The 18,613-nt window shown below is 44.3% G+C and overlaps 1 protein-coding gene across 1 annotated transcript in view; it reads left to right on the forward strand.

Moving 5' to 3' along the window:
• ZSWIM8 (zinc finger SWIM-type containing 8) overlaps window positions 1–18,613 on the forward strand; it is a 114,624-nt gene that overhangs the window by 878 nt on the left and 95,133 nt on the right. The window contains exon 2 of the mRNA XM_074999745.1: window positions 215–513. Coding sequence (XP_074855846.1) covers window positions 336–513 — 178 coding nt within the window. The 5' untranslated portion in view covers window positions 215–335. The remainder of the gene's footprint in view (window positions 1–214; window positions 514–18,613) is intronic.

Raw genomic sequence — 18,613 nt, forward strand, 5'->3', positions numbered from 1 at the left:
CAAGCCTGTGTCATATTTGGAAGCATCATTCAGCAGACTGAGTCTTGGGGTTCACTATGTCTTGTGGACATAAAAGTTTTTTAACTTTTTAAAGAACTTGGTATCTTGGGATTTTTATGCATTTTCCTTGTGATTTTGTTTTTGTTTTTTGTCATGTTTCTGCTCTCCCTACTGGAAACAGTTTTTGCTCTTTGTTTTTTCCCTGGTTTTGCAGTACGGGGACCTGAGTGAAGCTGGACTTTCAATTGTTGATAAAAGTTCTCCTGGCATCATGGTCACTTACCTGTTTGAGTGAGCAGGTCTGTTTCTTTTCTTCCTCGCGTCTATTGGATGTGATGGAACTCATGTTTGCGGAGTGGGAGGACGGGGAAAGGTTTTCCTTTGAAGACTCTGACCGCTTTGAGGAAGACTCTCTTTGTTCCTTCATCTCTGAGGCGGAGAGCCTTTGTCAGAACTGGAGAGGATGGAGGAAGCAATCAGCTGGACCCAATTCCCCCACTGTCAGAATGAAAGGTGAGAGTTCCTACTTTCACGAGGGTGTTCTGGGAGTTTGAAACTTCTGAGCTGCGTGGGAATGGGGAAACATGGAGATAAGTTAGGACATGCTGGCATGAGCCAAAATCAGGTACCTCATAGGGACAGCTTTTAGTAGAGATTGAACAAAATTGTGCTAGAAACTTGGATGAAGTAATGCTTGCATATTGGAGGAGATTGTTTAGTGCAGGTTTTCTGTAGTGTTGTTCTGTTCTAGATACCATTTGTCAAGGTCGTTCTTGGGGAATCTGGAGAGGGAAAAAAACAAACCTGTGTTGCAATAAGCAAAGTACATAACCATTGGGAGTGAGTAATCACAGGCTCCCAGCTGCTTTCAGCTGAGTACACTGATACATAAAGGTTGTTTGTAGGCTCCTGTGTGTTTGTGTACCGCAGCCATGTTCATTCTTTTGTGTTTCTCTTTACCCTGCTGGTGCCTACAGCAAACTTCCAGTAGTGGTCATTAAGCAGGCAGGTGTGGAGACCTCACTGCAAGAAGTGACTCAGCTCATCATATGTCAGCTCTGCCCCGAACCTGCTGATATTCCTGCTCTACTGACAGTTAGCCCAATGTCCACTACCAGCCCAGCCCCAAAGTGGGTTTTCAAATGGGGTAGCTGACTGTTCATATGAGCTGCCACCTTTGTATTAAGTCAGTTTATGGCATAATTATATTAAATCGCTTGTCTCCTCAGGTGACTATCTCAAAACTCGGATATTTATCATACTGGCTAGACCCAGGCATAGTGCTTGCAAAGCTGTTATAAGCTTGCTTACATAATGTCTGTGTCTCTTTGTTCTGTGTCCCTCCACAGTAATTTTGACCTGCGTGACCTCACCTGCTTTTCTGTTTCTGCGCGCTCCACAACTTCTTTACTGCACCTCTGTCCACCTGAACTACAGCACTTCCTGCTTTTCCAAACCTAGGTCCTTCTTGAACAGAGAATATTGTTTTGTCATATGTTGTGCTGAAATAGTAGTTTTGTGATATGCACATCCACTTGGCCTTAGATTAGGACCAGAAAATGCATTTTACGTTAAACCCTCATCTTTCCGTGGCAGCCAAATTTTTCCCTGCATAATGAACTTGAACATTGGCACTAGTCCAGGATATTTAACCTCCTTTGTGTGTGTCTGCCAAGTGTCGTGGGACTAAGAATGACAGGAGGGTGGGGAGATGAGCTGGTGAATCTTGGTGAATGGAAGTGCAAGATGAATGGTATTTTTGAGCTGCTGCTGCTATGATACATATTGGTTTCAGTACTGGACACTCCCAGGGGGTAGCATGTTATACTGGTAGGTAGATGCAAGAGCATATAGATAGTATGGATTTTATGTTTTGCATTTTTCAGTTTAAACATGGTTGCACATACTAATGCGCTGATGGTGAGGGTGTTGGAGAGCTGGTGTTAGTCCCCACTAGCTCTAGAAAGACAGGGGTGTGATGGTCTGTGCAGGGCCAGGGATGACATGGCAGATCGGGGGAAAAAACGGTGAGGGTACTCTTTCAAACTCCGCCAAAAATAAAGGCTGCCCACAAGTCGCCCAAATGAGGTGATGTCATGGATTATGCAGAATAAGGATGTAAAGATCTCATTTAATTGATTAACCAAGGCTGCCCCAGCTGGTGGTCTTCCCTCCCAGGGCACTGTCATGGACATGGGCTGCTCTGAGTTGTCATTCACTGATGGTGCCAAACTGAGAAACCACTCAAAGCAGATTGTGCGGTTCTGTGATCCTCCCTCTCCTTTCGAACGTGAAAAATAAATGGTTAAAAGAGAGCAATCACTTACTAATGCCTTTATTGAGAGGAGGGGGTAGTTTGAACTTCTCTGAGTGATAGTTCCAGGGTTTCTGCAAATTCACGTGGAGAGCTACGCTGGTTACTTTGGTTCATGTTTGAGGTTTTCTTTGTACTCATAACTACTAGAGCATTACCTTTTGTTTGTTAATGGAGACTGATGTTCCGGAGGGCAGGAGAGTAACTTCAGAGAGGTGCTAGAGTAGCATAAAGTCTGCGCTGTCTGTTTTAAGCAGCAGTTGAGGTGCATCTGTGCAATGTAAAACAGTCAGTTTGTTTAACTTCATAAGCATAATCATCTAATCAAAGTGCACATGAACACAGTGTAATTATGGCAGTTGGTTGTAAATCTAGTCTGGATTTTCCTGAGTTCCACTGAGTTACTGAAAAGTTGTTTATCTTCACTGAGCCCATCTACCATGGGGCTGGTCACAGAATCATAGACGTGTGGGGCTTGAAGGAATACAGGGAGGTAATCAAATCCACCCCCTGCACTAACGCAGAACCAAATTAACCTAGACCATCTCTGGCAAGTGTTTTGTCCAACTTGTTCTTAAAATCCTCTAATGATGGGATTCCACAACATCCCTTAGAAGCTTATTCCAGAGCTTAGCTAGCTTCACAGTTGCTGCAGGTTCATCCCATTACTTTTAGTCTGTCTTCTATTGGACATGGAGAATTAATCCGCTCTCTTTATGACAACCCTTACTCTATCTGAAGACTATCCATGAAGTCCTTCCTCAGTCATCTTTTCTCAAGGCTAAACATGACTGACTTATATAAATCTTTATTGCTTTTTTCTGGCCACTCTTAGAAGTCCTGTGATTTGTTTTACTGTAGCACTTCCAACTGGACACCGTTCTCCTGCTGAGTGGAACAGTTGCCTTCTGTGTCTTATTAACAAGATAGTGTTGTAAGAAAGACCTGGAATAAGATTAGCTTTTTCACGACTGCATGATATTATTGGCTCACATTCTTCCAAAGTGCTTGCAGCCCCTCCCGCTTTGGTACCATCTGCATATTTTATAAGCATACTCCTTGCTCTGTTATCTGAATTAATGGTAATATTGAGTAACACTGGATCCAGGACAGACCTCTCTGGGATCTTGCTAGGTACATACTCCCAGTCTGATAGTGAACTACTCTTGAGTCTGTGCTGGTCTGGCTATGGTCTGAAGAAGTGGGTCTGTCCCACGAAAGCTCACCTAATAAACTATTTTGCTAGTCTTTAAAGTGCTACTTGACTGCTTTTTGTTTTGATAATGTATAGACTAGCACGGCTTCCTCTCTGTTACTATTCTTTGAGGACAGGTTTTCAGTTGCTTATGAGCTTTCCCATAGTGATGTAAAGCTATGTCTGCCCTGTTTTCTTGGGTGGTTGTGGAAGAATATTTGACCTTTGTGATTTAAGGACTGAGAGGTGTATTTTTCAGCAATGTTTAGTTCTACTGAATGAACGCTTACACTTCACGTTTAGGATAATGGCTTCTGCCAAACCATCATCTCATTTTAATTGCTCAGTATGAGCAAGTGGGAAAGACCTTGTCATGCTTTCTCTGTATTCTGGATGGCACTCTTTTTTTTTTTTTTTCAACAACTTCATGCATTTTTAGCTTTTTTTAAGTAATTTTTCCCCCCGTATATGGGTGCTACTACTTCCTAGTGTAGATTCAGCATTCATTAATTCATCTGAACTGGTAAAGACTTCATTAGGGAATTTCAGGAAAATATTCCCACTGCAGTCAAAGCTTTTCAGAAAAAATAAAATCCTTAACTTGCTATTTTACAACTCTTGCTAATGTACATTTTACTTCAGCAGAATTGTTGATTTCATTACTTCAGGCCATTCAACTTCTTGTTCTTACTACTTAGATTCCTGGACTTTAAGGTCAGAAGGGACCATCATGATCATCTAGTCTGACCACTTCCGCTTCGCAGGCCACAGAACCTCACACACCCACTACTGTGGTAGATCCCTAACCTCTGGCTGAGTTAGTGAAGTCTTCAAATCATTATTTAAATAGTTTTTCTGAGAATCTGCCATTTTATGGTATTTTAAACTTGCAAATGGTCCGTGCTTCATGCAGCAGAGGACGGTGAAACCACCCTTGGAGTCTGATTATCTGATTGGGGCAAAATTTCTTCCCCACCCTAAATATGGTGATTATTTAGATGTTTAAAGACTAACACAAGAATTTGTTAGGTGACGAGCTTTCATGGGGCCGGTATCTCAAGATCAGAGGAAGTGGGTCTGCCCCACGAAAGCTCATCACCTAATTAAGTATTTTGCTTGTCCTTAAAGTGCTATACGACTGGTTTGTTTTGTTAGATTACAGACTAACATGGCTACCTCTGTGTTACTAGTTAGACCCTGAACATATGGGTGAGATCCACAAGCTGGACACCTGGGAAAGAATTCTCTGCAGTAACTCCAAGTCATCTTATGCAATGTGCTTGAAAGGGAAGAAAGATGCTCTTTTATACCTGATGTTTTGTTGTTTGCCTGTTTGAGGTATTGATCAGCAACTTTCATTCTAACCAAGATGTTTGAAAAACAGGCACCTTGAAACACAAGTTAAGCTAGCCAGTCTTCTATTGAACCATGTTATTAAATGACTTTCTTATGTTCCAGAAATTTCTGGAATTTAGCAGACCAAGGCCCTGTAACAAATAATGCACAACTCCCTCCACCCATGTCATTTAATTCCACTTATTAGCCATAAAGGACTGTGTCCAACCTCCTTTTCCAGTGAGCTTCAAGGCAATGTTTTATTTTGTAATAGGAATAGCAAGTGCCTCAGTGGTCTCAACACTTACCTTCTAGTTTATTTAATATAGTTAAAAATTTTATTTACACTTGAAAATACACCCTAATATTTCTAGTACCAAATATCTTTTCAAGCATATTGTGTTCATGTAAACACTTCTGTGGTAGAACTTAGCCAAAAAAAGCCCAAATTGCGTCCCCTACCTGTGCGTGCACAGCTGTTGTGTTTTTCCTGTTCCTGTCTTCCCATCCCCAGTCTCGTCTGTCTCAGGTCACTCAAGGACAGATGCTTATCAAATGTTTCCAGAGGCGGCCAGCCATACTGAAGAGCCATGAAGTTTTGCATTCCCAGACCTTTATGTTTAGTTTGTAGTTGTGCATTTTCACTTTTCCTGAAAGGCTTTGGTAAGAACTCTGCGCTGTCTAGCGATAAAACTCTAGTCTGACAAAGGCAACTCAGGACTTTGGGGTGGCGGGGGGAGAGACCCCTTTTTTTTTTAATGGCCAACTTTTATTGTTGTACAGAATGTTACGGAAGGCTGGAGAGTGGGCAGACCAATTGTGGCAGCAGGTGGTTGTCAAGAAAGCATCCTAATTCGCTGCAGAATGTTAGTAGCAAGTAGATAGGGTTCCTTTGAAGGTGGTACAGAGTACAGTATACTGTGTCAGTTGGGCAAAAACCTTTGCCAGATTACTGGGAATACCTAGTGAGGTAACATAGGGGGCCCTGCTCTGGAAAACTAAACAGGAGTGAGTCAGAGGAGAGCATCTGTAACACTGGAAGGTTTGGCAGAGAGACACCAGGAAAGGCTGAGGGCATGAACAGTGTCTAGAGAAGACTCTCTTATGGACAGAAGTGTGTCTAAATTTGTGAGATGTGTTGTAAAGGGGACAGTAATTCTCATTAGTTAGTCAGGACAAAGAATTAATGGGATCCAGAGAGCAACTCCGCCCCTCTCTTTCGTCCTACAAAGTCTTCCTGTAAAACGCACACCACATGAAAAGTTTATGTAGATCAAACACTAAGTGCTAAAAGCAGCAACAGAAAGCTGTCCTGTGTTCTTTTCTGAAGTTCACGTACTGTCCCTTTTATGTTTTACTGCTCTCCATCCTACAGAGGTCTGTGGCTAGAATCTGCATTAGTGCCTCTGTGGTGCAGTACATACAGTTAAAAAGGACTTGTGGGTGGTGGTGGTTTTAAATGCACACGGCATAGCTTGCTGCTGTGGTGCAAGTTTTACATGTACATTGCATGGCCTGAACATAATTCCTCAATGTCTTTTTGTTTGTGGCAAGGGAAGGTATGCGCATAGATCTCACAGATACAACATACCTGCTCACGTCTGAAATTGTTAAACCTTACTTCAGCATTGAACAAATCATCTCTCCCAGAACTACAAACATAATACACTACTGCTCCCTAATCTATTAATACAGCAACTATTAAAATGCTTGTGACTACCATGCAAAACCCAGTTTCCTGTAAAGAGAACCCTTGTAACAACTAGACAAGACCATGAAAGCACATAATGTGATAAGAGGTCAGGAGCAGAGGCTGCTAAGAATAGGCCTCCTTGCAGGGTGTTGTTAAGGGGAGGACTTGGATGGTAGCAGTACATAGGCTTCTCTAGATCACTGTTGCTCAACATCCAGTCTGTGGACTAGCACCAGTTCCTGAGCTCTCCCTGGGACACTTTAAGAAATCAGAAGACTGGTCCCTGGTATCAGAAGACCTAGACTAGGAGTTGGTACACTTCACTGAACAGCAGCCCCTTGCGGCAACAAAGTTACTACATGACCCCAGGTAGGAAGAGAGAAGGGCCACAGTCCCAAGTCTTGTTGTCAGTGGTCTGGAGGAGAGAACTCAGTTTGAGCCTGGGGATGGAGTTCAGGCTTCAGATTCAACCCTGGGTTCCAGTACATCTAATCCTGGCCCTGGTGACCCCAGTAAAATGGCAGGTGGTTCCAACCCACAGTAGGTCTAGACCAGTGGTTCTTGGTCAGGGAGTGTTTTACCTGTTTTGTGGTGGGTCTTGCAGGTGTCAGTGGCTCTTTAACATCAGTTTTCCCTGCTGCTATCTAATTAGAAATCAGTTCTTGGATTTCTGGACTGCCTGGGGAGGTTGGGGAGTCACTAGCGGGGACTGATTTGTCAGGATTGATTTTGTTTGGTGTCTGCAGTGTGTCTACCACTGGGTGGCTTGGTTCGTGACGAGGTCCCCTAGGCCCCGGGCACTATAATTATGGTAATAATCTTCAGTGCAGAAATGTGGGCCACAGGAGCAACTCAGTTCCCCCCCCAAACTCAGCATTTTGTGCTTGTGATTCAGATTGTACCCAGTGGTATCGCCATCTTTTTGGGGTGTCTTTCTATTAGGTGAATAGCCATCTAAAGCACATGCCTGCCTCTGTACCTGCATCCCGCTCCCCTCTCTTTGTAGAAGCCCAAGGTAGTTATTTCTAGGCTCCCTTGAGACCATCTAATGTATGTGTTCCTTTCCCACGAATGAGAACAGGGAGGCAAGAATAAAAAGTTGTCGGGGAGAGGTTTGTTTTTCTACTAACTGTTGTTGGGTTGGACATAAGTAACATTGTAGTTCCTCCAGTTGTGCTTCCCTTTCTTTCACTAGTGTCTTGTGGGTTTCTGACTTGGACTTGGTTTGGATTATCTCTCGCCTTTTTTATATAGAGGTCTTCCTGTATTACTCTCTTAGCACTTAGTGTCTCTTCCCTCCAACCTTGTTAGAGATCCTCCGTTTGCTGGACGTTTGGAGATCACAGGTGTTAGCCCGAGTTTCCAAAAGAATGACAAAGGAATCGCACCTTTCATTCTAGAGGCTGAGTGGAAGGTGTTTTTAACACGGGGCATGAGGCTCTCTTTGATCTTAAATTCTGACTTACTGTTAAGCCCCCTTTGTTTTCCTGCTTCTTTCCTTTTGTGCCTTCTCTGTTTGTCCTTCTGCTTGGATAGCCCATGGTCCTGTGTATAGTACTTCTCCAAATGGTATCAGTAGAGGTGGTGTTACCTTTGTCAGTTTTTTTTCTCCTGGGCCACTGGTATGATCTGGTGCTTTGGGCCTGGAGAGCAAGGAGCGACTAATTATATTGCTGTCACAGCCGTATAAGGCCGGCTCCTGCCCAGAGCTCTGCTCCCAGTGTAGTCTTGTGTCAGCAGTTGGAACAGTGGCATGGAATGACTTGCTGCTCTGATGTTTATGCTTATAGGTGTGGGGAACATATGATTCTTGCCCCAGTTTACTGCCTCTTACACAATTTAAGTCCTGGCACTTGCAGTCAGAAGAGCTAAAACTGTGAAAGAGTATCCTAAGTGCTACCTTAAATCTCCACTTCTAGGGTTTTTGAGCTGTGTTCAGATGCGCTAACCATTCTAAAATGGTGTGGGAAATATTTAACTCTCTTAGCTGACCAGTAGTTGATGTTACAAATAAATTGTGGCCCCCTGAGCTTGGGTTCAGGTCCAAAATGGCTTAGTTACTTCATGAGACTGGACTGACAATAGTTCATGTTATACAGGTCTGTGCTCTGTATTTGTGCTGTTTCTGGTTCAAATAGGGTGAACGCAATCTGCTTCAAGAGCTTGACTTTGTGATCATCTTTCATGCAAGCTTTGCCTCCCAGTATCTTTTAGTTAGTGAGAAGTATTAGGAGGGCGGAAGGAAGGGAGGCTTTCAGATGGGGTTTGAGAAGTAAAGCCTGTTTACCAGGCAGATGCAGAAAAGACATGTCAGTAATGGCAAGAGTGAAGAGGGACATGTGGCTTTAACCAAGCCCCTCTTTCTCGGTGAAGTAGTGCAATGTGTGCTGATCACTGTGTTTTTCTTAGGATATGGGGTGATTAACTATACTGTAATTCCCTTAATGCATAAGCAAACACACCCTCAGTGTAGGGGCTTAAATATGCCAAGTGGCTTTTTCCTGAAATACTGAAGTTCTCTGTGAAAACAGCCATTCTTTGGTATAACTGAGTAGAGACATAGGGGCTGGCTGTAATGTCCAGGATTTCTTTTTTAGAAATGCGTAGGGGTTGCTCTCAGGGTACTCGGAAAACGGACGTGCCTGCTGTGTGTTTGTATCTGATCACCATTGAAGGCAGTCCTAATGGCTCAGAGCAGGTTGTTGGCCTGGGTGTTATGCAATGCAGCTGATTAGTCTCCGGTCATACTAGGTTTTGATTCATCCAGCTGCGAGGAGCGCAGTATTCTTACTAGTCTGAGGTGAAAGCTCCACATGAGGAAACACTCTGGGATACACACCTAGCTGTATTTTAAACCACCTTTCCCAAACAGATCCACTACACCAGAGAGAGCTCGCATCGTGTCACTTGCTTCAGTCCCAGGGCGGGGGAAAGGGAACTCGCAAACAGTTCACCCCTGTTCAGCGGTGACTGGTGAGGAAGAGTCCAGGGGGCACCAGCCATGTGCCCCAGCTCACCTCTTCCTCTGAAAGTGGTGCAGTGCTGGGTGTGTGCGCATGACCCCTCCTGTATTCCCCCATATGTTGTTGCCTCTGCCCCTTCTTGTCCTTGACCACCTCACACCAGAACTTGTATGGGGTATCACAAAACCGTTTCAGCTTGTGCTCAGTGGGGGCTTGTTCAGAGGCCAAAAGGGAGAGCATGGGACAGAGATACCTCAGGACACAGTCCCCAATCTCACCTACATCGTTGGCTCCTCCCAGACCATGACCCACCAACTCCAAGTAGCACCAGACTTGATCAGAACAACAGGTGCAAAACCTGCAGACGTATCTATGCTGCAATGATCAACACCCCTACAGTGCACTTTTCAAGATCCATGGGTCCTGCACATCCCTATGGCAACACTGGGTATAACACAGCCAGTGGCTAAATCCTGAAACCAGACATCACTGCCCTCTCAAATGAACCCGCAGGGAAATGGTGCAAGTGAGTTGGTGTGTGTTTTCGATGAACGCTTTTTTAACAAAGCCATCGCTCAGTGTGCAACTTCTTAATCCTGGCCGTTAAAGGAAATCTGCCTAACCCTTTCAAAAGACAGGCCAGCTTAAATTCATAACTCTGCTGCATACTAAAGCGTGTGGACTTAGCAGAGATGCTATACAGCAACATATCCTGTTTGCTGACAGTTGTGTTAATTACCTGCCCCTTTTTAAGTGGTTTCCTACAACATGTATGATACCCCTACACTGAACAATCTGTCCCGCCTTGTATTTGGGTTGGATGCTTTCATTGCTTTATCCAGATCTGACACGCATGAAAAAACCCCAAAACTCTGTAAAACTTGAAAGCTTACCTCTTCCACCACTGTAAGTTGGTCCGGTAAAGGTATTCCTTTGCCTGCGTTGTGTCTCTCTTATATTGTGGGAGCAGCACAGATACAAAGAGAAACAGACAAGCGAAAAAAAAAAAAGTTGAAGCTACTGGAAGACTTGCAACAAAATTGAGGAAAGGGGAGGTGCTCAGGAAGGCTCACTGAGGGCTCACCAGCACCATTCTGAAGACAAGTTTTGGGTGTTCTTGGGAGGTTGGGAAAGGCCACTACTTGGTTTGATCATGGTGAGATAGGTACAGTAAACCCTTGAGTTACATGGGGGGTTGCATTTCTGCAACCCCCACATAACTGGAATTTTCATGCCAGTCAAGGGGAGATGGGAACTAGGCTGCAGCCTGGTTCCTGGCTCCCCTGGGCTTGCAGGAGCTGGGAAACTGACCAGCCCAGAAGGACTGGTCTGTTTCTTAGCTCCCAGAGTGGCAGAGAGCTGGAAACCAGGGGGCAGCCTGGCTTGCAGAGAGGGAAACCGAGCAGGGCAGCAGCCTTGTTCAGTTTCCTGGCTCCAGCCAGTGGAGGGCAGCCGGGAACCAGGGGCAGCCTGGCTCCTGGCTCCCCTTTGCTCCTAGAGCCAGGAAACTAACCAGGGCTGCTGCCCTGCTCAGTTTCCCAGCTCCCCCAGTGGAGGGGAGCCAAGGGCCAGGCTGCCACCTGGTTCCCAGCTTTCTGCCACTCCAGAGATCGGAAAACAGCTCCTGTTAGGGGCGACAGCTTGACTTGCAGCTTCTGCCCCTGACAGCAGTGAGGGGAGTGAGGGGGCAGCTGTGAGTCAGGCTGCCACCCCTAACAGGAGTGTTTTTTCCCCACTTCTGTTGGGGCAGCAGCCTGACTTGTGGCTGCTGCCCCTGACAGGAGCGGTTTCCCTGCTACCATCAGGGACTGCAGTCTGACTCACGGCTGCTGCCCTGACAGGAGCATTTCCCCACTTCTGTCAGGGGCCTTAGTTCCCTTAACCTGAGATATGTGCAACTTGATTGTGCGTATTGAGGGTTTACTGTAGTTAATAATGAAATTAGCTTTCCAGTACAAGCTGGATGTCTTTGCACTTGCACTCTCTTGTTTGTTTGTGTCATATTATAAATCTCATGACATGTCACGGTGACTTGACAGGCAGTGGGTATTTTTGTGAAGACTTGGAAAAAATTGTACCGGTATCTTGGATTCGAAAAGTTCCACTGTTAACGTAGCCTCAGAAAAACCTTGAAACTCTTTTTGTCTCTCCATATCTCAAAAGTAGCCTATCCCTGCAGTCAAAACTGATTTCTCTTGGTGCTTGAAGTGTAGGAATGTGTTTTCCAAGGGGTATTATTGTAATTAAAGATTTACAGCTCATTTCGCAGACACACTAAAATCTGTTTTAAGCTTAAAACCCAATTATAAAAGTTACTGTTTACTCTGTTTATCAGAGTAAAAAAATGCAAACACATTATACTTATAGTTGAAACCCCACCTCAATACATTCACTTCTTTCCAACCCCCCACAAAACCCCAAAGTTAATGGTACACATTTTTATCACATATTTGACATTTTTTAAATTTAATAAGAAATCTTCGTAATCCAACTTCTTAAGTTAGTAAAAGTGTAGTTTTAAAGCATAAGCACTATTTTGGCAAAGCCGTCAGCTAATTTCTCCGAAAGCCTTAAATTGCTGAATAGATTTGTCTCCCTGGGGAGTTTCTAAATTCTCCAGATCACTGGAAATTAAGAGGAACCAATAATTCTATCAGCTGTTTAAAGTTCAGGGGATGTGAAAGGAAATTGATTCATCAGAGCCGACAAAGTGCTTGTATTTAAAATTGTTTACAATTTTCTTGGCAAAAATATTTCACTGGCGCAGCCATGATGTGGTTTCCTATTACTGCTCCAAAACTTGGCTGGACTTTAAGCCAGTTTATCTGGCTATATCAGGCACTTGAAATTTAAGATAATGAGGCAAAAATTAAGGTAGAATCCAAATATGCTGCAAGGAAAAGTGCGATAGAAAAATTTGAGTGATTTCCCCCCCCCCCCCCCCCAACCTAACTGTTGGGAGTATAGTGCAGTGACAACCTTGTATGTGCAGCATGTGCACTTTCCTTGGAGAAACTCCCAAAGCTTGTCAAGAGCCACACATGGAAGTGAGGGTGGATAAAAGAGCAGACATGAGCTCAGCTTGCTTCTGGTTGTAAGAGCCATGAGCCTTTGGGTTAGGACAGCTAGAATGTACTGCTTTGTTTGAGGGGAGGGATAGCTTAGTGGTGTGAGCACTGGCCTGCTAAACCCAAGGTTTAGAGTTCAGCCCTTGGGGGTGCTATTTAGGGATCTGGGACAAATAGATAATATTAAAAAAAAAAAAAAAAAAAAAAAATCTGGTAGGGATGGTGATAGGCCCTGCCAAGAGGGCAGGGGATTGGACTCTGACCTCTGAAAGTCCCCTTCCAGCTCTGTGAGAGAGGTAAATCTCCATATATTCAACATACCTGTCACAGAAGATGAAGCTACATCTAGGGACAGGATCTGAGTGTGGAATTCCAGCCTCTTGAACCTGTTAAAGTACAGAAGGGATCTGAACATTACTTTTAGAAAGTCTAGTAACAGAGAGGGAGCCCTGCTAGTCGATATACTATCAAAACAAAAAAGTGGTAAAGTAGCGCTTTAAAGACTAACAAAATAATTTATTAGGTGATGAGCTTTCGTGGGACAGACCCACTTCTTCAGTGTGTCTGGCCATGGTTATGATCTGAAGAAGTAGGTCTGTCCCACAAAAGCTCATCACCTAATAAATTATTTTGTTAATCTTTAAAGTGCTACTGGACTGCTTTTCTGTTTTAGAATGTCTAGTATCTTGTACAGGTTGAACCTTTCTAGTCCAGTACATTATCATCTGGCAACATCTGTAATCCAGACAATCACTTAGCACAGGAAACTTGGCCAGACTCATGATCCCATAAAGTTTGTTTACAGCCACCAGTCCTGGTTCTTTGTTCAGTGGTGGTGTTTAGTTCTAACTTCCCCCTGGATGGGGCTACTGTAAGGTGGGTGCAAAACTGGCTGGATAACCATACTCAGAGAGTAGTTATTAATGGCTCTTAATCCTGCTGTAAAGGTATAACGAGTGGGGTTCCGCAGGGGTCTGTATTGGGACTGGTTCTGTTCAATATCTTCGTCAACATTTTAGATATTGGCATAGACAGTACGCTTGTTAAGTTTGCAGATGATACCAAGCTGGGAGGGGTTGCAACTGCTTTGGAGGATAGGGTCAAATTGATCTGGACAAATTGGAGAAATGGCCAAAAGTAAAGAGGAGGAAGTTTAATAAAGACAAATGCAAAGTGCTCCACTTAGGAAGGAACAGTCAGTTTCCACACATACAGAATGGGAAGAGACTGTCTAGAAATGACTACAGCAGAAAGGGATCTAGGGGTTATAGTGAATCAAAAGTTAAATATGAGTCGACACTGTGGTGCTGTTGCCAAAAAAAGCAAACGTGATTCTGGGATGCATTAACAGGTGTGTTGTGAACAAGACACGAGAAGTGATTTTTCCACTCTACTCTGTGCTGGTTAGGTTTCAGTTAGAGTATTGTGTCCAGTCTTGGGTGCCTCATTTCAAGATGTGAAGAAACTGGAAAGGGCCCCGAAAAGAGCAACAAGAATGATCAAAGGCTGAAAGAACTGGGCTTGTTTAGCTTGGAAAAAAGAAGATTAAGGGGGGACATGATAGTGGTTTTCAGGTATCTAAAAGGATGTCATAAGGAGGAGGGAGAAAACTTGTTCTTCTTGGCCTCTGAGGATAGAACAAGAAGCAATGGACTTAAACTGCAGCAAGGGAGGTTTAGGTTGGGCATTAGGAAAAAGTTCCTCACGGTCACGGTGGTCAGACACTGGAATAAATTGCCTAGGGAGGCTGTGGAATCTCCATCGCTGGAGATATTTAAGAGCAGGTTAGGTAGCTGTCTGTCAGGGATGGTCTAGACAGTACTTGGTCCTGCCATGAGGGCAGGGGGCTGGACTTGATGACCTCTCAAGGTCCCTTTCAGTCCTAGCATTCTGTGATTCTAAATGTCTGAGTCCAGTGAATAGTGGAAGTGTTATAGTAATGCTGCTAGACAATATTGACTTCCTATGGTCTGGCAGATTCTCTTGTTCAGCAGCCACTAGGGCTACGTCTACACGTGAAGCCTACATCGAAGTAGCCTATTTCGATGTGGTGACATCGAAATAGGCTATTTCGATGAATAACGTCTACACGTCCTCCAGGGCTGGCAACATCGATGTTCAACATCGACGTTGCGCAGCACCACATCGAAATAGGCGCAGCGAGGGAACGTCTACACGCCACAGTAGCACACATCGAAATAAGGGTGCCAGGCACAGCTGCAGACAGGGTCACAGGGCGGACTCAACAGCAAGCCGCTCCCTTAAAGGGCCCCTCCCAGACACACTTGCACTAAACAGCACAAGATCCACAGAGCCGACAACGAGTTGCAGACCCTGTGCATGCAGCATGAATCCCCCGCTGCAGCAGCAGCAGCAGCCAGAAGCCCTGGGCTAAGGGCTGCTGCACACGGTGACCATAGAGCCCCGCAGGGGCTGGAGAGACAGCGTCTCTCAACCCCCCAGCTGATGGCTGCCATGGAGGACCCCACAATTTCGACGTTGCGGGACGCGGATCGTCTACACGGCCCCTACTTTGACGTTGAACGTCGAAGTAGGGCGCTATTCCGATCCCCTCATGAGGTTAGCGACTTCGACGTCTCGCTGCCTAACGTCGAAGTTAACTTCGAAATAGCGCCCGACGCGTGTAGCCGCGACGGGCGCTATTTCGATGTTAGTGCCGCTACTTCGAAGTCACGTGCACGTGTAGACACAGCTTAGGTGTGATAGTGTGACTAGAGAGGTTCAACTTGTATCATTCTTTTGTTAGTTCTCAGTCAGGTATCTACTAAAGTTTTGCAGGCCCTCCTAGTGAGTGATGCTGGGGAAAATGGAGAGTGAGGGAATAACGTAGAAAAGAAATAATGCAGATGTTTTTGAACAAGAAATGGTATAAGGAAAGATACCATCCTGCAGGAGCAGGGAGAAAACTGGAGAGATGTTTTTATTTTAAAAAAGGGGCATAAATGCCATGATATGTTAGATTATAAAGTAAAATGAAGGCTGTGAGGTGATGATGTAACAAAAGGAACCTTATCCAGAATTTTCAGGTATGTGTAATGAGAATCTCTCTGCCATAATCCACCCATCCTGCATGATTTCCAGATGGAAGTAACCAAAAATAAAGAGATTTTGGGGTGGGTGGGGAACCGGAGGCACCAATTCTTGCCCTATCTCCTGTGCAGCCATATGCAATATGTAAGCGTTTCTGCATACATCATGGCCATGCTCTTACTTTTGGAAATATTGGTAAGAGATGAATATTGCCCTAGATGATTTGCAAGGGCTAAAAGGGCCTAGTGTTCCAGAATCTAATTTATCAGAGGGTGCGACTTAGCTTCCATCGCTGTGAAGACGATGATGAGTCCTGTAGCACCTTAGACTAATGGATTTATTAGGGTCAAACTTTCATGGGTAAAACCTACTTCATCCGAGGGACTGGAGTGGAAGTATAAAGGCAGGCATGTATGTAAGAGAACTTCTTTATTTGCAGTAATCTCCTCCAAGTTAGGGTGCTCATTCAGGGTGAATTGTGGCCCCTCATTGTAGCTCTTGGGGAGGTGTGAATGTCCCTTGAGGGGAAGTTGCATCTTCAGAGTGTTAGCCAATTAAGATCTTTATTGAGGCCATTGCACAGTTTTGAATTTGCAAATGAGCTCCAATTCATCAGTTTCCCTTTAATCAAGTTTTGAGAATTTTTGTAGAAGGATAGTCACTTTGAAATCCCTTCCTGAATGTCCAGGGAGGCCCTTGTAAATCTGGTAGTCTCTAAGGCATACAGGACTCTTCGTTGATTTTACAGATGTAGATTACCACGGGGTATCTTGTTGAGGTTTTTTTTCCACTACTGTAAAGAGTTAATTGTGACTGTCTGCTAGACTTGTGATTTTTAAGGAATTGGAGGATATGCATGTCTTCACAGTTGGAAGATTTAGCCAGGGAATGGAAAAAGTGAGACAGCCTTAACAGTAAATATAACCAACTTACCATCTGGCTTCTTTTGAGATATATTAATGAAAACAGTACCAGCATGTGGTCAAACCATTCTCACTGGCATCTTCTCAATTTTTATGAGGGAACCAGACTCTTCCTTGGAGTAAATAAGCTAAGGAAAATTTTGCTGACTCTGTGAATATTGAGTGCCTTTATGGAATATTCAGGCTTCACTTTTCAGTATGTTGGATTTATTGTTCACAGTCAAGTCTGTTTTCTAGTTAGTTACAGCTACCATGTAGACTAGTTTTTCAGTTGTATAGTTTTCTTACCTAAAGAAAATCATCTTCATGACTAATTGATATTGGAAAGAGTTTGGACTACAGAATTTTTTGAATCTGTCTTTCTGCTAGTTTAAATGGTTATCTGTCTTATACCCTGAATGCCGGTGGGCGGGGGAGGGTGTATATTTTTCTAGTGCTTTGTCCGGTCTAGCTTAAATATTTAAGGTGCTATTTCTCCTTGCTTGGGGGTATTATTCCACCATTTTTTTTTGTGCCCTCTTTATCACTCATGGGATGCTCTGGTGCAGCCTGAGCAGTACAACTCTAGCTACAGTTTTTGACTGCTCCAATGCCACCTTTACCCTTTCCCTCAGTGAATGTCAGTGTTTCTGGGACAGAGTATAAAAGGAGCAGGGTGCTCCAGCTACCTTATCTTCTAACGATGACTGGCTGAACAAAGGTGGAACTGTTCTGAAATACTGCTAGGTGCATAAAATGACTGAATTAGTCAGTTATGGTTAATTATAATTTTAGATTGCTGAAGAGTTTTCTAAGTTCAACTGAAGGCAGATATGTCCAGATTTAAGAGACATTTCATGTCCTGCTCTGTTTCTGGTGTCTGATGTACATACAAGATGTTTATCACGTTTCAGTGAAGGGCATTTCCGTTCAAAATGTTTGTTTTGCGTGAGCTTCATGATGTGAGCAAAGAAGGAAAGACGGAAGAGGCTTCAGGCTATCTTACTCCAGAAATGTCAACAGAGTTGATTGGAAATGAGACAGCACACCTCCAACAAGCCTCAGATACTGCCAGAGGTGGAGAGGTAGATTCGTTGGAGGCTAGAGAGAGAATCAAGAGGGACTTGGATAAATTGGAGGACTGGGCCAAAAGAAATCTGATGCGGTTCAATCAGAAGTGTAGAGTCCTGTACCTGGGGCGGAAGAATCCCAAGCATTGTTACAGGGTGGGGACCAACTGGCTCAGCAGCAGTACGATGGAAAGGGACGTAGGAGTTATGGTGGATGAAAGGCTGGATATGAGTAAACAGTGTGCCCTTGTAGCCAAGAAGGCTAACAGCATACTAGGGTGCATTAGGAGGAGCATTTCAAGCAGATCTAGAGAAGTAGTTATTCCTCTTTATTCAGCACTGGTGAGGCCACATCTGGGATATTGTGCCCAGTTTTGGCCCCCCCCCCAGTATAAAAAGGATGTGGATTTGCTGGAGCAGGTTCAGCGAAGGGCAACAAAGATGATTAAGGGGCTGGAGCACAAGACCTATGAGGATAGGCGGAGGGATTTGGGCTTGTTTAGTTTACAGAAGAGAAGACTTAGAGGTGATTTAATAGCAGCCTTCAACGTCCTGAAGGGGAGCTCTAAAAAGGAGGGTGAGAAACTGTTCTCAGTGGTGTCAGATGGCAGAATAAGAAGTAATGGTCAGAAGCTGAAGAGGGAGAGGTGTGGGTAGATATTAGGAAAAACTGCTTCCCGGGAGGGTGGTGAAGCACTGGAATGTGTTGCCTAGAGAGATGGTGGATTCTCCATCCCTTGAGGTTTTTAAGTCCCAGCTGGACAAGGTCCTGGCTGGGATGACTTAGTGGGAGTTGTTCCTGCGTGAAGCAGGGGGCTGGACTAGATGACCTCCTGAGGTCCCTTCCAGCCTTGTGATTCTGTGAAAGTCTGAGCAAGTATGGAGGAGGGAAAATATATCCATGTAGTTGGTGCTGCATATTAAAGAATTTGGGAGAGGAAAGGATCCAAAGATTAAGACTCTACTACATATATACATGCAGGACCTAGTGGTATCAGACTTTCTCTGAGGTCAATCCACAA

The sequence above is a fragment of the Carettochelys insculpta genome, chromosome 7 (assembly GCF_033958435.1).
Source record: "Carettochelys insculpta isolate YL-2023 chromosome 7, ASM3395843v1, whole genome shotgun sequence".
Taxonomy (NCBI): domain Eukaryota; kingdom Metazoa; phylum Chordata; order Testudines; family Carettochelyidae; genus Carettochelys; species Carettochelys insculpta.